General features: G+C 47.7%; 2 protein-coding genes across 7 annotated transcripts in view; both read right to left on the reverse strand.

Moving 5' to 3' along the window:
- Positions 1-2600, reverse strand: part of MAPRE1 (microtubule associated protein RP/EB family member 1) — a 33464-nt gene extending 30864 nt beyond the window's left edge. Inside the window, exon 1 of one of the 2 annotated variants that reach the window (XM_049779343.1) lies at positions 2527-2600. The gene's annotated coding sequence lies outside the window, so the exon portion shown is untranslated. Of the gene's footprint in view, positions 1-2137; positions 2191-2526 lie in introns of those variants that run through there. The other variant, XM_049779344.1, reaches the window with a different exon arrangement.
- Positions 2601-13824: 11224 nt separating this feature from the next.
- DNMT3B (DNA methyltransferase 3 beta) overlaps positions 13825-19982 on the reverse strand; it is a 33490-nt gene continuing 27332 nt past the window's right edge. For 3 of the 5 annotated variants that reach the window (XM_049779168.1, XM_049779167.1, XM_049779166.1), the window contains one exon: positions 13825-14157. In XM_049779168.1, coding sequence (XP_049635125.1) covers positions 14016-14157 — 142 coding nt within the window. In that variant the 3' untranslated portion in view covers positions 13825-14015. Of the gene's footprint in view, positions 14158-16103; positions 16223-16840; positions 16911-19982 lie in introns of all 5 variants that reach the window. The other 2 variants (XM_049779164.1, XM_049779169.1) reach the window with 1 other exon arrangement.

Below are 19982 nucleotides of genomic sequence, written 5' to 3' on the forward strand. Positions count from 1 at the left end.
GGACCGAACACCTGTGACCATTGGTAAACATGAGCCTTAAAAGAAACTTCTGGGTTGGGGCCGGGCGGTGGCGCTGGAGGTAAGGTGCCTGCCTTGCCTGCGCTAGCCTAGGATAGGACGGACCGCGGTTCGATCCCCCGGCGTCCCATATGGTCCCCCAAGAAGCCAGGAGCAACTTCTGAGCACATAGCCAGGAGTAACCCCTGAGCGTCACAGGGTGTGGCCCAAAAACCAAAAAAAAAAAAAAAAAAAAAAAAAAAAAAGAAACTTCTGGGGTGGAGATATAGCACAGCTGTGGGGCATTTTGCCTTGCATGCGGCCTACCTGGGAGGGACCCAGTTCGATTCCAGCATCCCACGTGGTCCCCAGCCTGCCAGGGGCGATTTCTGAGTGCAGAGACAGGAGGACCCCTGGGCTCTGAGTGTGGACCAGAAACCAATCCATCAATCAATCGGTGAATCAGTCAATAAAGTTTTGAAAATAGATAAATAAAACTCCTAAATTCAGGGGCTGGGGAGATGGCTCCAAGGACTAGAGTACATACTGTGCACGTCTGAGTTCCGGGCTGCATCCCTGACACTGCATAGTCCGAGAACATCAGGCCAAGAGTAGCTCTCTGAGTACTGCAGGGTGTGGCCCCTAGACAAAAGATGTCAACCCAAGTTCGTGGGTTGTTTTGGAACTGTTTTAGATTTTTTTGTTTGTTTGCTTTTTGGTTTTGGCCACACCCCGTGACGCTCCCGGGTTAATTCTGGCTATTGGCTCAGAAATCGCTCCTGGCTTAGGGGACCATATGGGACGCCAGGATTCGAACCACAGTCCATCCTGGATCAGCTGTGTGCAAGGCAAATGCCCAACTGCTGTGCTATCACTCCATCCCGATCTGTTTTGGTTTGGGGTTTTTTGGGTTTGTTGTTTTTTGTTTTTTTTTTGGGGGGGGGCAAGGAGGGAGACTTAAACCACACTTAGAGGTGCTATGCATTTATTTCTGACTCTGCTCTTAGGGTTCACTCCTGGTGGTGCCCAGGGGTACAGATTTAGTACAGGTATTGAAACCTGATCAGCTATAAGCTATTAGCTCCACACTATCTCTCTGGCCCAGGTTTTGACAGCTTAAATAAGATCCTTCTGGGTCACCGAGGTATCCCTCTCCTACAGGGTACCCCTAGCAGGCTCCCAAACCTATACTGACTAAATTCTGCCTGATGAAATGCTCTAGAAATTTCAAGCACCATATTGAGCCCCACGGAACGAGCTGGAGGGGAACGGACCACCAAAAAAGACAGGATGGAGTATGCCTTCCTTCCCCGGAAAACCTGTGCAAAGCAGAGAGAGCATCCTGGTGATGGTGAGCGCTTAGGGAACAAACACATCCTAAATGAAGCTTCCCAGCGTGCCAAAAACCTGTGGGAGACTAGCTTTGCGCTTGGAGGAGAGCACAGGGGAGAGCGCACAACGGGGAAAAGGGGGGAGGGCTGCTGTCACACCCAAGTGTCAGCATCCTCATCGGTGACACATGCTGACGCATGATCCGCCCCCAGCCAGCCAGCCAGCAAGCAAGCAATTGCAAGCAAGCGCTCAATGCATGCGATGCGGTGCCTGGCCCTACTGCTCCTCTCCTCCTGGGGTATCACTCGTCCTCCAGACCTCTCCCAGGGTCTCGAACCTGGCGTCACAGCCCAGTCCGTCCTCCGGGGTCAAGATAGATCTAATCCGCGTCTTCCTTTTCCTTATTTCGCTTCTTTCTCCCCACCACGACAGATCTATCAGGAAGGTGCTGGCGGGTGCCCCCACTGGGCCTGGCTGGGTATATATGGAAGAAATCCATCCGCAGAGCCTGCGCTGAGGCACCCCAAATTACCTTGTGGATGAGGAACCGGGAGCTTCCTGCCACGCATCGCATTGCACCGCGCTCGGGGACATTTTTGAGCACCGCGTGGCCACGGTCTCCCCACCTCCATAGTCCCCGTAACACGGATGACAAAACTGAGACCCTGCCCAAGGTCGTCTGGCAGGGAAGGCGTAGGCGGCAATCTGCATGGATCCTAGGGCGACATCCCCTCCCGGGGACGGGTCACCCTGCAGCGCGGCCGGCGGGGACCACGTCGATCACAGACACAAGCGCGCGCCCCCTTACCTGCGAGTCTCTTCGGGTCAGCCCGGAACCTGCCGCCGCCGCCGCCGCCGCCGCTGCTGTCCGCTCGCACGCGCCGCCGCGGCCCACAAGCCCCCACGCCGCTCGGGGCAGACCCACTTCCGGCGCCAGGCCCGCCCCCGCGCGCGCCCCTGGCCCAGCTTGTGCGCGTGCGCGCGCCCCTGGCCCAGCTTATGCGCGTGCGCGACCCCGGCCAGCTCGTGCGCGCGCTCACGGCCCCGCCCTTCCCCTCCCCCTCCCTCCCCCGAAGCGCACGGCTGAGGGGACAGCTCCGGCCCGGCCGCCACCGCCGCCCCCCAAGAGCCCGCCCGCCGGCGCCCGCCGAACTCCCCGCTCCCGGCGCCCCACGCCCGCAAGCGACCCCGGCTCACCGGCTCAGCGGAACCGCTCCTCCACCACCCGTGTGACCGGCTCCGGGCTCTGGTTCCGTCTTCGTCTCGTTCGTTCAAACCGCCCGACCCCGCCCGCCCGCCTGCGCGCGTGCGCACACTGGCGCTCGAGCCCGCGCCCGCGCGATGACCTCACACGTACGCGCCGACGTCGCGGCTCGTCCTCGGCAGCGCGGGGCGGCTCCTTTTATAGACACGGAAGCGGCGGCGACGGCGGCAGCGTTGTGGCTGGCTAGGGGCGGAGCTTTAGATGGACGTCCGGGAGCCGAAGGGGCGGGGCTATGGTTGCCACGGAGACTGAGGTCACGTGGGGCAGCCGCCACTGAAGCCCCGCCCCCTGCCCGACTCTTCTAAAGAAGGCGGGAGCCTGGGGCCGGAAGAGAAATAGCATGGAGGTGGGACGTTTGCTGGAGATCAAACCTAGATAAGGGACTGGAGAGGTGGCACAAGCAGTAGGGTGCTTGCCTTGCACGCGACTGACCTAGGACAGTGCACGATTAGATCCCCAGGCGTCCCATTTGGTCCCCCAAGCCAGGAGTGATTTCTGAGCACATAGCCAGGAGTAACCTCTGAGTATCACCGGGTGTGGCCAAAAACAAAAACAAAACAAAAAAAAAACTAGATTAGCCGCAGGCAAGAAGAGTGCCCCACCCTTTGCACTTATTCTAGCACTCAAGGGCCCTTTACTTTCTTTTTAATGACAAAGTCGACCTGTTTATTTGTTTACACCTCTATTGTCTGTCTCTCCATAAATTCCATAGAAGTAAATACTGTGTGTTCCTGGCTGTGTCCCAGAGAATGGGATGAGTGCTGAAAAAAATAAGCCCAGTAGATAAAGAAGAAAGTGAGGATCAGCAGCCAAAATAGTAGGCAGATCCAGGTTTTGAGATTTCCCTGCCTTACTCATGCATTCAACAAATATTTTCCCTGACCCCATAGGCCCGAGCAATTTGATGGTGAGCAGCAGCCGTATCTTCTGAGCTCCTCTCTGGGTTTGGGGACTCAGAGGGCTGAGCTCATCCATTGCATGTGAGGTTTTCTGGGTTGGATCCATGAACTGTATCCCTTCCCCACTTCACTCCACTACGACCGTTTTTTCTGGCGTATAAGACGACTTTTGAAACAAAAAAAAGCCAACCGAAAATTGGGGGTCGTCTTATACGCTGAGTATATCCCGAAAAATGTTTCAATATACCACTAAACGAAAATTGTCTGAATATTGCCACAAAACAAATTTTCCAACTCGACCCTGCACCAATCACTGCAAGGCTGCTCGGACCGCCTCTCTAACTCCGCCAATCCAAGCAGGCTTTTGATGCATGCGAATTAGGCAATGTTCTGGACCCGAATCTACACTGTCACAAAGCCTGCTCAGATGGGCCAGAGTCTAAGAGGAAGTCTATTCCAGTAGAACCTTTGGACCTTTGCTTGTAGCAATTGGCTCACTGTGGTACGTAGTTGCAGCACAGGAACGTTCTGTCTGATACAGCGAATATAGGCCTAAACCTATGTGTTAACTGCAAAATTAGGGGGTCGTCTTATACGCCGGCAAATACAATACCTGATAACTACCTAGTGCATCCCCCCTGTACCGCTAAGCCTAAGAGTTGAGCCTGCTCTTGGTGGAGCAGGTACCAAGCATCAGGCTAGTACTGTTGGACTATATGCACTAGAAACATATGAACCCAGGGCCGGAGAGATAGCATGGAGGTAGGGCGTTTGCCTTACATCCAGAAGAACGGTGGTTTGAATCCTGGCATCCCATATGGTCCCCCGAGCTTGCCAGAAGCGATTTCTGAGCTCATAGTCAATAGTAACCCCTGAGCACTGCCGGGTGTGACCCAAAACCCCCCCACCCAAAAAGAAAGAAACATATGAATCCTACTCTCCAAAATTACTTCAGGAGGAGTGAAAGAAAGCATAACTAGGGGGCCAGGAAGGTGGCACTAGAGGTAAGGTGTCTGCCTTGCAAGCGCTAGCGTAGGACGGACTGCGGTTCGATCCTCCGGCGTCCCATATGGTCCCCCCCAAAGCCAGGAGCGATTTCTGAGCGCATAGCCAGGAGTAACCCCTGAGTGTCACCGGGTGTGGCCCAAAAACCAAAAAAAAAAAAACAACACAGAGCCAGGTATAACCCCTGAGTGCTATTGAGTTTGACCCAAAAACTAAAAAAAAAAAAGTCACTATTTTAACCAGCACCTTTGATTGTTGCTTCCCTAATTTGCAACAGAGGTCCATCACAGAGACCTGACCTAAGCTGAGCAGTGCTGGAAGGACTCCCAGCAATGAAGCTGTGGGACCCAAGCCATAGCACAGCCTTGCAAACTGCCAGTCCAAGTTCAATCCCAACATCTCATATGGTCTGCCAAATCTGCCACCAACTCCTGAGCACCACAAGGTAAAGCTACCCTTCACCAAACTAAAAATAAAGGGCTGGAGTGATAGCATAGCAGTTGGCTGTTTGCCTTTCATGCTATGTCCTGGGTTCGAGTCCCTGCAATATGGTCCCCCAAGCCTATCAGGAGCAATTTCTAAGCACAGAGCCAGTAGTAACCCCTGAGCACCGCTGGGTGTGGCCCCAAAACCTAATGTATATAAAATTAAATTAAAGAAGAGATGAAGTTTTTTTTCTTCAGATAAAATACAAGCTTGGCCAGAGGGTTGAGTTAGAAACAAACTATGGAGAGAAATAGCAGAGCCCTTTAATCCCATAATATCCACAGTAGGACTATGCGGCTATAGGGAATTGACAGAAGCATGGATACTAAAATCAATATATTCACAAGGGCTTCAAGGCAATACATTTTTTTGTTTGTTTTGTTTTGATTTTGGTTTTTAGGCCACACCAGACAGTGCTCAGGCATTACTCCTGGCTGTCTGCTCAGAAATAGCTCCTGGCAGGCACGGGGGACCATATGGGACACCGGGATTCGAACCAACCACCTTTGGTCCTGGATCGGCTGCTTGTAAGGCAAACACTGCTGTGCTATCTCTCCGGGCCCAAGGCAATACGTTTTACCCCCATAAGATATAGCAGAACAGTAGCTGCCAGCAACCAGGTGAATTCTTCTAAGTACCCAAACAAGCAAGTCTTGACTAGCTTAAATCCTGACTTGGCTCGAAGTTAGAATGAAATGTGTGTCAAATTCTTAAGCCTCTCCCTGACTATAGTATGTGCTCAAAAAATGTCCACGATTTAAGGCCTTTTTAGTGAAAAGCAGTATTCTATTTAAGTTGATAGTCAATACTACCAAAAGATCTTTTTGTTGAGAAAAGATGTTGGGGGGAGGGGGGGAGGGAAAATCCATTTAGAAAGCCAAATCAAGTCCAGGACTAAGAGTATAGCAGTAGATCATTTGCCTTGCATGTGTGAGGCCCTGGCTTCCATCAAGGGTCAGAACTGAGTCTAAACTGGTTCTAGAAACAGGTATTCAGAGATTTCTGAGCAAGAAATTTTTTTTTCCTTATTTTTTTGGTTTTTGGGTCACACTCAGCGGCACTCAAGGGTTACTCCTGGCTCTACACTCAGAAATCACTCCTGGTAGGCTCAGGGGACCGGGATTCGAACCAACATCCTTCCGCATGCAAGGCAAACACCTTACCACAGTATTTTCTCTCCGGCCCCTGAGCAAGATTTCTACATAGAATTACCTACCCTCCCATGAGACCACTCTGGAAGATAATGCCATAGGGATTCTCAGGGTGTACTTCCATCCTGGGAAGAGATTAGCCATGTTACCTTGGTCATTTTGAGCCTCCTAGATTACCAAATGTTTAAGGGTGGGGAAAGAAAATATAATTCCCAGCCAGCTGACAAAATATGTCTAGAGACATCAAGCTTCATCTTTATGGTTTGTGTCTTGTTTGTTCATTTCTGGGTCACACTCCAGGGTACACAGGAAACCATGTGGTGCTCAGGATTGAATTTGGGTTCAATACACTGGGTATATATACTGGAATCCCAGTGTTTCTTTAGCCTCTTCAAACTGATCTTTTTTTTTGGGGGGGGGGATCACACTCAGCAGCACTCAGGGGTTACTCCTGGCTCTATGCTCAGAAATCGCTCCTGGCAGGCTCAAGGGACCATGTAGGATGCTGGGATTTGAACCACTGTCTTTCTGCATGCAGGGCAAACGCCTTACCTCCATGCTATCTCTCCGCCCCCTTCAAACAGATCTTTAATGCATGTTTTACTATATGAACTTACCCAGTTATCACAAAAAATGTTCATCTCTTCTCCAAAATCAAAACACCAGGATTTGGGGCCAGAGCGATAGCACAGTAGGTGCTGTCTGCTCAGACACACGACCAACATGGGTTTGATCCCCAGCATCCCATGTGGTCACCCAAGCCTGCCAGGAGTGACTTCTGAGCTTAGAGCCAGGAGTAACCCCTGAGCACTCCCAGGTATGTCCGCAACAACAAAAAAAGATGACTTCAAAGCCCGAGTTTTTGTTGTCATTGATTATTCTTTTGTTGTTTTTTTGAGCTTTATTGGCTGTTGGGCCACATCCAGCAGAACTCAGGGGTTACTTCTGGCTCTGTGCTCAGAAATCGTTCCTCGCAGGCCAGGGATTGAACCCAGATCAGTCCCAGGTCAGCCACATGCAAGGCAAACACCCTACCACTGTGCTATCACAACAGCCCCTGTTTATTCTTTTGTTGTTGTTTGGTTTGGGGGTCATACTTGGCAATTCTCAGGAGTGACCCCAAACCATGCTCAAGAAGCCAGGCAATGCAGGGATTCAAACCAGATCTGAGGCATGTAAGGCAAATACCTTACTTCCTGTACTATCTTCAGATCCAAAGCTGAGTAGTTGTGTTGGAGCTACATCCAGCGGCAGTACTCAAGCTTACTCCTAGCTCTGTGTTCAGGGCTTACTCCTGGTAGTACTCCTGGTAGTACTCAGAGCACCATATGTAGGGGATCAAAATGAAGTCAGCCTCATGCAAGGCCAAGTCTTAAACAGGTATTATCTCTTCAGCCTTCAGGACCTTAGATTCACAAAAGTACCAGAGACTATTCAACTAAAAAATAGTGTTGGAGGGTCTGGAGAGATAGCACAGTTGTAGGGCGTTTGCCTTGCAAGAGGTCAACCCAGTACAGACCTAGGTTTGATTCCCGGCATCCTATATGTTCCCCTGGCCAGCCAGGATCAGGAGTAATTCCTGAGCGCCACAACAAAAACACAGATCCAGGATTAAACCCTGAGCCCACAAATCCAGGAGTAAACCCTGAGCACAGCTGGGAGAGGCCCAAAACAAAAATAAATAAACAAGACGGTGGTGTTGGAAGAGCCACAGAACCCTCAGAAATTCGTGGAGCAAAGCACAAGTGTTAATTTTAATACTCTGCCACGATTGTCTCTTTCCTTGAAAGAAGGCTCAAATTGGGGCATGGCTCCTAGTCTGATTTAGAATTAGAAGCAAAGAAGGCTTTCTGGAAGAAGTGAAACCATTCCTAGCAGGGTGCAAAGGCTAAACAGGCAGATAACAGCAAACACAAGCTGCACCAGCTCCAGTGAAACCAGCCTGTTTTCTGGCCGTACCGACAGCTATCGGCAGGAACTAAAGCTCAGAGCATGCAGCTAGGTTCTAGCACCAAGATACACTGTTTGAATGTTTCAACTAAAATGTAACCAGCTGCATTCTGAAATGGATACCAAGGACATTTTTGGGGGGAGTGCAGATCGATATCTCAGCAGCAGGACAGTGCAGCTGACCCAGGACAGAGCAGGGTTCAATCCCCAATATCCCATATGGTCCCCAAGCCTGCCAGGAGCAATTTCTGAGCAGATCCAGGAGTAATCTGAGTGACATAGGTTGTGGCCTAAACCTTCCCCCCAAAAAAATCATTATTTGGGACAAATAGAAAAATACATATTGGACTGGAATGACAGCACAGTGGGTAGAAAATTTGCCTTGCACACTATATTCAGGCACTGATATAAAGAAATAAATATATATATACATATATATACATATATATACACACACACACACACACACACACACACACACACACACACACACACACACACACTGATCCCTGGCATTCCATATGGTCCCCCAAGTCTGCCAGGAGCAATTCTGAGCTCAGAGCCAGGAGTAACCCCGGAGCACCACTTAGTGTGGCCCCAAAACAAAAAACATACTGATGAAAGAGTATATCTGAAATTGACAAAACGAGCAAAACGTTAACATCTGGGAATGTAGATGATGACCATTTAGAAATTCTTTGTACTGTTCTTGGAACTTTTCTTGGGGGGATTTATTTTGGAGCTATATCCAGTGGTGTACAAAAATTGTGCTTGGGGACCTATCCTAATGGCCCTAGGCAGAACATGGGGATCCTACATGTTAGAATGCACTCTCAGCCCATTGAGAAATCTCTCTAGCCTCTAAAATTTTTATGAGGTCAGAGTGATAGGTTAGGCTTGTGCACAGCCAGCCCAGGTTTGATGCCCAGCATTACATATGGTCCCCTGAGCCTGCCAGGAATAATTCCTCAGTGCAGAGCCAAAAGTAAAACCCGAGCGAGCACTGCTGGTTATGGCCCAAAAACGAAAACATGAAATGTAATGAATTTATTTTGGGGGGCCGGAGAGATAGCATGGAGATAAGATGTTTGCCTTACATGCAGAAGGACGATGGTTCTAATCCCGGCATCCCATATGGTCCCCTGAGTCTGCCAGGGGCGTTTTCTGAGCATAGAGCCAGAAGTGACCCCTGAGCACTGCCAGGTGTGACCCAAAAAACAAAAACAAAAAAAATTTATTTTTTTTGGGGGGGGTTGTTGAGGCCAGAGCCACTGGTGCTCAGAGGGCTATTAGTGGCTGTGTGCCGAATAGTATTCTGAGTTATCAGGAGACCAAATATGGTTAAGTTCAGCCACATGCAAGGTGAGCACCTCGTGCACTATTAATCCCAAAATTGCCATTATTTTTTGTTTTTATTTGGTGCCTAGACCCAGAAGTGCTAGGATTACTCCTGATAGGGTTTGGGGAGCAAATGTAATGCTGGGGATTAAACCCTGGTCAGATCCATGCAAATCAAGGGTTTTACCTGCTGTACTTCTCTCCAGCTCTCTTCTTAAAGTTTAAAATATATATTGGGGCGGGGCCGGGGAGATAGCATGGAGGTAAGGCATTTGCCTTTCATGTAGAAGGTCATCGGTTCGAATCCCAGCATCCCATATGGTCCCTCGTGCTTGCCAGGAGCAATTTCTGAGCATGGAGCCAGGAGTAACCCCTGAGCACAGCCGGGTGAGACCCAAAAACCAAAAACCAAAAAAAAAAAAAAAAAAATATATATATATATATTGGGGCCTGAATGGTAGGGCATTTGCCTTGCACACAGCCAACCCAGGACAGATGGTGGTTTGATTCCCAACATCTCATATGGTCCCACGACCCTGCCAGGGGCGATTTCTGAGTGCAGAGTCAGGAGTAAGCAACCCCTGAGTGCCACCAGGTGTACCCCCCCCCAAAAATATATATATATATAATCAGGACAGAAGGTAGGCACTGACCTAGTGAATAGCTGACCCAGGTTCAATCCCTAACATCCCGTTTGGTCTTTCAAGCAACTCCAAGAGTGAAAGTCAGATATATATATAGTTGTTATATATACATATATGTAGCTATATATACATATATATGTAAAAAATAAAAATATGTATAAAGTATATATAAAAGAAATATATTGAATGAACTGCACCATTGGTTGGTAGGCAGAGACCTGGGCTCAATTCCCAGCACTACATGGTCCCCTGGCACCACTGGGAGCCAAAAATCAAGCACAGTGCCAGTAGCACCAAACACTGCTAGGTGTTGCCCACACCCCTAACTACCCTTAACGTAAGGGTAGGACAGAAGGATAGATTAAAAGGGAGAATCCGAAGAAAACAAGAAAGGGAGATCAAGAATCGTAGGCAATGGGGCCGGAGAGATAGCACAGTACTATCTTTGAGCCCCATGAAAATTGGGCTGCAGGCCAGAGAGATAGCATGGAGGTAAAGCATTTGCCTTTCATGCAGAAAGTCACTGATTCGAATCCCGGCATCCCATATGGTACCCCGAGCCTGCCAGGAGCGATTTCTGAGCCTGAAGCCAGGAGTAACCCCTGAGCACTGCCGAGTGTGACCCAAAAACCAAAAAATAAAATAAAATAAAATTAGGCTTCAAAGACCCATAGGTAATCTTAGGTTCCAAACATATAAAATATAAAGCAACATAGTGAGACCAGAATGGGAGCAAAAGCCAGAACACGTAGATTCCACTCACAACTGCTGTTATGGCTATGGGCCCTGCGAGGTGCTGTGGTGTCCTGGGCCTCACCTACCTACATGACTCAGCCATTCTGAGGGCTGCTCACATTCTCAAACAGGGTGCTGGTAACCTTTTCAGTGCTCACTTCTACAAGCATACTTTCATGTACATCATATATCAAGGGAGTTGGGGGTCCCAGAAACATCCCTGAGGGTGGTCACTATCACTCCAGGTTGGTCTGTTCTTTGGTGGGGGTGGAGGGACGCCTGGCTGTGCTCAGGACTTACTCTTAGCTCTGCACTCAGGATCACTACAGGCAAGGCATGGGGGATCACATGTGGTATTAGTTGTGTTCAGCAGGGGGTCAATAATTCTCCATCCTTACAGGTGTGATGAACCCAAACTTTGAAACAAAAATCTGAGTCCCCTTTCATGGGAACCCTCAACTACTGTCTAGGAAGCTGTTCATAATGCCCTTTCCCACAAAGGGGCATTTTCAAGGCCTTTCCTTGCCAATGAACCTAGAACCTACCTAGAGAAAAATAACACCCCACCTCTACCCCACCCCACTTCACATGCCCTATGGGCAGGCAAGGACAGTCAAGAGCATCTCACCCGTGGGGCTCGTCCATCTCCTTTCTGGACCCTCCGAGGCCTCGGCCGGGACTGTTTGTTCTGCTTCATCCTGCCCTGACATCTGGTGCAGTACTGTACACAAGATGGTGTAATGGGGCAGGCAGGCCTCCTGGGGTCCCTTTGCCTCAGAGACAAGTGCAAGGCCAGCTTGCTAATTGCCAATTGTCTCACCATAGAGACTCCTAACTGGTCTCTTCAAAGCCCAGTGGCACCTAAGAACATTGATTTCTTGTCTTCTGCTTAAATTCTGGGCTAGAACCTTCGCAAAGGAACATGGACCTGACTATAGTCTAGCACACAAAATTGATGATTGCCCTGCATACAGAAGGATGGTGGTTCGAATCCCAGCATCCCATATGGACCCCCAGGCCTGCCAGGAGCAATTTCTGAGCAGAGCCAGGAGTGACCCCTGAGGGCTGCCTGTGTGAACTGCCCCCACCCAAAAAAAGTTGAGCTGACCATCTGAGCTCCAGATTCTCAGCTGATTTGCATGTGTGCCACTTACAGTGCCTTACCTTTCTTTGGAAAGATGAAGTTTTTATCCTACCCAAAAGTTTTTAAAGGATCATGGTCCCTTGACAGCCTCTGATCCAATGTTGTGTATGCACATTTCATAACCTGAGTTCCCATCAGCTCCAGGACCCATTGAGCCATCTCCCTAACCCAATGCTTAATTGCCTAAATTACAATTCCAAAGATGGCTGATCTGAATAATTAAAAAACCCTCTAGGCAGTGGAAATCTAGTACATGGATAGTGTGTAAGCTACCTAAGCTGCATAAAACCCAAATTCTGCAGATCTCTGGGCCATGTTACCAGAACCAGCACTCAGTCCATAGCTCCACTAGCAATCCTATTTCCAGTTCTGAAAATCAAGGTTTCTGAAATAGATGTAACAGTAGTAAAGAACTTCCAGGTTCTGTTCAGAGTCTATCTGAATGTGAGGTGTAGTGATCTGGTGTGGAAGCCCCACCCCCACCCCCAGGGATGACAGGGCAAAGAACCAAATTCAAGGCCCATTCATATGAAGCACATGCTGTCAGTCAAATCTCAGATTCCAGCATTTAAAAAAAAAACTCAGGGAGAGTTGATACACTGTAGGTTTTGAGACTTGAGCACCAAGGCACTGAAATCACTGAACTGCAGTAACACTCCAAGCAATGAGCCCTCTCCCCGACAGTTCTCTGTACCAGGTCCTCCCATGTCCCTCTGCTTGCACCCACAATAAAAAGAAGGGAGGCTGTTATAGAGAAATACTGATTTTAATCCAACATAAAGTAAACTCTAGGCATCCTCATCCTTCAGCCTAAAAATTAGCAACTGTTGAGACAAGGCACAATTTTTCCCCATCATTTTGTTACGTGGCTCCAGTTACAAAAAAAAGATTTATAAAGTCTGAGGTTTGTTTCTTAAGGTGTATATTAAAAAAGTCCACAAAACATGACATTTTTCTTTACAAAATAGCACCAGTAAGTAGAGTCAAAAGGTGTAAAAACCATTACAATAGCATTTTTGAAATGCAGCTTGTCAGTCCTCCCATGCCATCTAAAAACCAACTTGTTGAGCCCCTAAACTGACTCAGAATAACAGGTATTTTAAAAATCCCCAGAGCTTGGCACTTAACACTGCAGTTGATGTGTCTTAGAGAAGGTGGTGGTGATGTTTTGGGCCCTTCGTGTCTACTGGGTACTGGATGCAGAAATGGCTACGGGAGGGGGGAGTGTCAGGCTTTCCCTCTGGCGAGGTTATCTGGAGGGAAACCTTATGTATGTGCAAGGAGTAGCCTTCTCCTTTGCTATTACCCATGGGGCAGAGGAAGGTAGGGAGAATGGTTCCTGGTTATATGGCAGCTTCTAGCTCAGGGCATTCCTGAGCTCCCCATTAGTCTGCAGCCCCTATATGGACCAGGACCAAGTTGGCCCTACCCTTAGACCCATGGGAAGCAGCAGCCCTGAGTGATGATGCCATCCCTGCTGAAATAATTTCACTCTAAAATCAAATATTCTAAAAGAGCCCCCCCCCAAGCACAGGTTGGGGGGGGGACTGAAGACATTCCCTTATCTGGCCCTAAGACAAGTGGAGGAGTAGACACAAACACCAACATTCTGGGTCCTTGAAAAATGAAGTTTCTTAGCTGCACAGCGGCACACAGAGCCAAGGGACATGAGATCATCTGCATCTTGGGTGGGTTTATTGCATGGACCTGAGCACCAGAGCGCAGTGGCGCTATGGTTTTGGCATCTTAGTCATCATTTTTTCACTGAATAGGAGACCCAGGATGGGGAGGGAGGGGAAGAGAGTCATCTTACTACCTACTTCAAGTTTTAAAGTTTTAGAAGACAAAAAAAATCAGCACCAAGTCTGGCTGTTCCATACAGCCAGGTGAATGTGCACTTGGAGATGGGCATCTTGTGTCACCCTGCCAGGAAGTGAACAGGCTGCTGGCTCCCGCCGAGGTATGCTGTGTGGCACCACACACAGCTGAGCTGAAGGAAGGGCACAGCCCAGGCTCTGGGGTAAGGGTTCTACCCAGGACCCCAGGTACCCCAGCAGGTCATTGGAGCAACTATTCACAGGCAAAGTAGTCCTTTAGCGGGGCAAAGAGATGTCTGATGACAGGCACGCTCCAGGACCTCCCAAGCAGCTTCTGGCGGGCACCGCGGCCCATGTTGGACACGTCTGTGTAGTGCACGGGAAAGCCAAAGATCCTGTGGGAAATGAACAGAGGTAAACACCCATGTCAGACTGCTGAAGGTCCACTGGGAAGTGCTCATCTGGCCAAGAAAGTGCAGTGTCTACTCTTGGCAATCACTTTGAAGCCTCCAAGGTCTGGATGAGTCATGGTTCTACAGGACACAACAGGATCTGTTCTGTGCCTCTTCCCTAGCACCATGCCATAGAACGTAGTGGAAGCTATGGAACATTTTACAAATGAATGATAACCTGACCCTATTAAAAGACAATGTCTGAAATGTCAATATTTTGAACTATACCTAATGGCCCTTGGGTTAGTCCTGGCTCTGTGCTCAGAAATCACTCCTGACAGGCCTGGGGGTCCATATGGGATACTGGGGATTGAATCTGGGCCCATCCCATGCAGCACACCTACTGCTGTGCTAATGCTCCAGCCCCAAAAACCTTCATTTTTGTTGGAATAGTTCTGCAGCATTGGGTGTGGCCAAAAAAAAGGTAGAGAGAGCACGATACTTATAAAGTCAGTAATGACTCATTTGATGTACAGTATACTATGTTTTTTGACTCTTTTTTTTTTTTTTTTTTGGGGCCACACCCAGCGGTGCTCAGGGGTTACTCCTGGCTGTCTGCTCAGAAATAGCTCCTGGCAGGCATGGGGGACCATATGGGACACCGGGATTCGAACCAACCACCTTTGGTCCTGGATCGGCTGCTTGCAAGGCAAACGCCGCTGTGCTATCTCTCCGGGCCCAGTTTTTTGACTCTTAACTAAATTAAGGGCATCAATTGCACTTGGATGACAAATATCCTCTATGATTCTCACAGACCTCAGTATGCCACAGTAAACTTGAGTGTACCTAACTGTACCCATAAGTCTTAGCAGGTGTACAACAACTACTAGCAAACACATCCAATGTCCAATGTCTGAGCTGAGAGAGTGGTTACACTTAGAATGTTTTAGGGCCTATGACTTTATAATCTTCAGAAAAAATATTTAACCCAGGACTACACTAGGCCTGAGCCATAGCAGAAAGGGAAATGTCTGACATCTCTAGCAACCAGAACTTACTGGGGTTTTTAGGTGTGTGGGGTCACGCCTTTGGATCATACCTAGAGGTGTTCAAGGACGCTGCATTAAGGAATCATTCCTGCTAGTGCTCGGAGTACCATGAGATGCTGGGAATCAAACCCAGGTAGGACACATGCAAGGCAACCATCTTACTGATTTCTCTCTGGACTTCTGTTTTGGATTGGGGACATACCCAGAAATGCTATATTTCCAGTGCAGTATTTACTTGCTTTGGCCATGTGATGTCATGCTTAACCCTGAATGTGCTAGCCCTTTGAGAATGCTCTCTGGACTCAAACATGGCATTATTGGATACTATGAAAACTATTGTTTCATAGTGATTTGTTTCATAGCGATTATCTACAATGAAAATTCAAAGAAGCCCCCAAATTTAAGGACTATTCATAGGTCTTTCCATATTTTAACTATAAAACATAGTCCCCCCCAAAATAAACAACAGTAAAACAAAGTGTAAGCTAAGAGCTGGTTCTTTAAATAGATGCTATCAACTTAGCCAAATAAATCGAAGAGATAGGGTAAAAAGCAAGGCAGGAATCAGATATAGATTGAGCAACTTGGCAGAAGAAAGCTTGAGAAGATCAGTGGCATGTTACTAGGTATGCACTGGCTGCTGGCTTAACCTTCCTGGTATCCCAGCGTGTTAAGACAGGAAAATGCAGACAGCTGGTGTCTAATGACCCCTTGGCTCACATTCCTTACACCATCCCTCCCCTTCCACCATTTCTGCTGGAATATCGGGTCTGACTCAAAGCTTTATCCAGCCCAGCTCACACAGGCCAATGAACCTTCTACACACAGGTGTTGGCAGGCCTTCACCACTTCCCCTCTTGCTGTCTAGATAGTTCCCTCGCCACAAGAGGCCTTGCTCACCTTTCTATCTCAGTGCACCACAAAATATCTTCTTTGCCATTCATGACAACGGGGAAAAGTTGATTTTTCCCCTGTTTGATCGAGTTCGACTTGGTGGTTATTGTCTGTACTTTCTTTAACTGGAGAACAAAATGACATCATGGAGTGAACACAGAACTTACTAAGAGAGGGAAGAAGGGTGTGGAGGAGAGGGAGGGAGAGAGTGGCAGGGCTGAGCTTGCAGAGAAAAGAATTGTTAGGACCAGAACAATGTGCGCTGCCCACAAATGCTAAGAAAGGAGTGAGTGCACAGCAAAGATGAGCCTCAGACATAAAAAGTGACCGTGAATGAGAACATATGGCATTAATTAAGCCAGATTGAGGGGAAGACGAAGAGGATGGTCACCAGGGTTTGTATAGTGATAAAAAGCACTGAATACCTTGATGAAGGGTATTGTTAGAAAAATACTTTTTCTTTGGCTTATTTTTTCAAATGTATTATTTATTTATTCAATTGTTGAGAAGACCAAGTTGAATTGTATCTCTAATCCATATTCAAAGGAAACTATTTGCCTCTTCTGAGAGGTCATTCTAAGACCCTCCTCTGCTCTGCACTTGGAAACTGAACAGAGAGATCAGATCATGTGGAGAAAGATCCCAGCACCATGGAGTCAAGGGTAGGAACAAAAGGCCTTTCTTGGGAGCTACAAAGTGCGCTCTCCGAAGCTAAAATCCAGCAACTATTGCACATATCTTACCTTGGCTGTCCTATTGAACTCCAAGCAGTCCTGCAGCTCGAGTTTATCATTCTTTGATGCTATCACAGGCCTGGGGATAGCCAAAACCCATTACTTCAAAGGGCCCACATCTACTTGGGCACTTGAAGTCCAAAAAACTGAGGATCTCTGACTTTACAATGTGCTCTGAAAATTAAGACTGGCTACAAAAATGAGCAAAATGACCTAAAAGATAGTCTATGACTAGACACCCATTGACCCTGATTCCAGGGACATAACACCACCATGATGCCCTCAAAGGAAGAGAAGGGGGATTACACGTTATAGGACACCTTGTGGTCCCAGTTTCACAGGTTTGCTTTTTGTTTGCCAGGACCTTGAGCTAAGTAAGCCTCATTTTTCAGAACCACTGGACCTGGGATGAGAAGGGCTACCAAATGTAGGTAACAAGACTGATCCATGATGGCATGGTGACCTGCTTGTAGATAGACTCAGGAGGCCTCAAGGACAAAATGTGGATGCAGTTAGATTTCTTGAGAAGGCCCATTGCCCTCATTATAGCTTCAAAATTTTAGTTGCAGTCAAATTAATATGCCCAAGAAAGGGAATGAATAGAATAATCAAGACCAGTAACCAAGCAATTCCAGCAGAAAAGCAGCAAGAGATCTAAATGCTGAGGTGTTCTTCCAGGCAGCAAGAGGTAAACAGTGTCAATGTCCTTGATTCTGAACCTAATCTAACCCTGTCCCCACTTCCATCTACTTCCCCAGCTCAGCCCTATGAACCAAGGCATTTGCTTCCTTGAAAAATCAATGGCCACTGCCTGGTTGATGTGCATAAACCCAGAGTTCAGTTCAATGGCCCAGTTCTTATCATAACTCAGTAGACAATACTGCAGCCTTCACTGACTCCTCACTTGTTCACCTCAAAATTCTCAGAATGTCAGAGATCTGATCCCTTCCTGCAGAAGAAATTGCAACCTGCCATTCCCAGAAACTTCCTATCCACTCAGGTGCCAGATGCATATAGGGCTCCTGGGTACTAGAATCAGAGTCACAACCTCATAAATGGCAAAAAATGACCATCATCTTTCTCCCCATAGTGTAAATCAGGGGTCTCAAACTTGTGGCCCTGCCCTAGAGGAATTTTGTTTTGTTTTGTTTTAGCTGTTTGGGTCACACACCCCAATTACTACTGACTTTGCACTCAAGGATCACCCCAACCTTGCCTCCTGCGGCTCGCAAGTAAATTGAGTTTGAGACTGTAAATGGATAACTGAAACTAAAAACCAGGCCCTACCAGTACAGATGTAAGGCTTGCATGCAGTAACCAAGGGAATTCCCAGAAGCACTCATGGTCCCTCCAGGGGAAGATTCCTAAATGTAGAGCCAGGAATGAGCCCTTGAGCATTGCTACCCTTGGTCCAATAATAAAAAACAACCTGAAACTTGGCACATACCACATCTCCTCTGACTCTGCATGCCAGAGACATCTCCGGCTTTCAGTAATTTCGTTGTTTTATCTTTTTTTTTTTTTTACCTTTCCTTCCTAACTAACTGACAACACCTGTGTGCGGATCTGTAAATCTCTGACAACTTATCCTCTCCTCTTAGCCTACAAATAACTCCAGTTCCTCTACTTACTTTGTGGGGAAGGTAAGTCTCCTTCCACCTCTCCACTGCCAGCCATATCAGAAACCACTTACTGCATTCCCCACACTACTCTCATTAGCAAGTTAATATATATGAGTGCAGTGACTTGCATTCCAGTAGCCACACCTCCAACTCTGCTGGCAGACACTCAAGCTCCAGGGTGGAGTGACTGAGCCAGATTCCCTCTAGACACAAGGAAAGCATGAGCTGATATGAAGAATAAAAATGCCAAGATGCCAGGATATTCTCGTAGCTATTGTAGAGCTTTCTGTCTTTGCATGGTTAAAAATGCAAGAAACAGGGCCCAGAGAGATAGCACAGCGGCATTTGCCTTGCAAGCAGCTGATACGGGACCAAAGGAGGTTGGTTTGAATCCTGGTGTCCCATATGGTCCCCCGTGCCTGCCAGGAGCTATTTCTGAGCAGACAGCCAGGAGTAACCCCTGAGCACCACCAGGTGTGACCCAAAAACCAAAAAAAAGAAAGAAAAAAGAAAAAAAATGCAAGAAACAGGGCCCGGAGAGATACCACAGCGGTGTTTGCCTTGCAAGCAGCCCATCCAGGACCTAAGGTGGTTGTGGTTCGAATCCCAGTGTCCTATATGGTCCCCCATGCCTGCCAGGAGCTATTTCTGAGCAGACAGCCAGGAGTAACCCCTGAGCATCGCCGGGTGTGGCCCAAAAACCCAAAAAAATAAAAATAAAAAAATGCAAGAAACAGGCTTCTAACACTTCCTTCTATTGCATTAATATAAAAGCAACTCAGGGGCCGGAGAGATAGCATGGAGGTAAGGCGCTTGCCTTTCATGCAGAAGGTCATTGGTTCGAATCCCGATGTCCCATATAGTCCCCTGTGCCTGCCAGGAGCAATTTCTGAGCTCATGCATGAGCATGGAGCCAGGAGTAACCCCTGAGCACTGCCAGTTATGACCCAAAAACCGCAAAAAAAAAAAAAAAAAAAAAAGCAACTCATACAGGTGGGGAAGGAAATCTCACCATGAAAATTTTATATCTTAATGAGGTTGGTCTTCCCTGAAACCACGGTAAGAGACTATAATTAATCCTGGGTCCTGCCACTGCCTTGCAGTTTCCAACATAAAATTGATGATTAAAAACTTGGGTAAAGGTTTCCTGGCTAATAAAATTAGAGGGATGGGGCTGGAGAGACAGATAGCCAGGAGTAACCCCTGAGAACCGTCGGGTGTGGCCCAAACAACAAAAATAAATAAACAAATAAATAAAATTAGAGGGATAACTGGTGATGGGATAGGTGTACCTTTTATATTTTGTTTTTGGGGGGCCACACCTAGTGACACTTAGGGGTTACTCCTGGCTATGTGTTCAGAAATTGGCCCTGGCTTGGGGGATCAAATGTGTAAAGGAAAACGCCCTGCCGCCAGCACCAACATTCCTCCAGCCCCCTGAATACCTTTTGTAACTTGACTTCAATGCAATATCACTGCAAATATTTTTAATTTAATAAAATAAAATTTAAAGATAAGAACATTGGAGG

This window comes from Suncus etruscus, chromosome 9, assembly GCF_024139225.1.
Source record: "Suncus etruscus isolate mSunEtr1 chromosome 9, mSunEtr1.pri.cur, whole genome shotgun sequence".
Taxonomy (NCBI): domain Eukaryota; kingdom Metazoa; phylum Chordata; class Mammalia; order Eulipotyphla; family Soricidae; genus Suncus; species Suncus etruscus.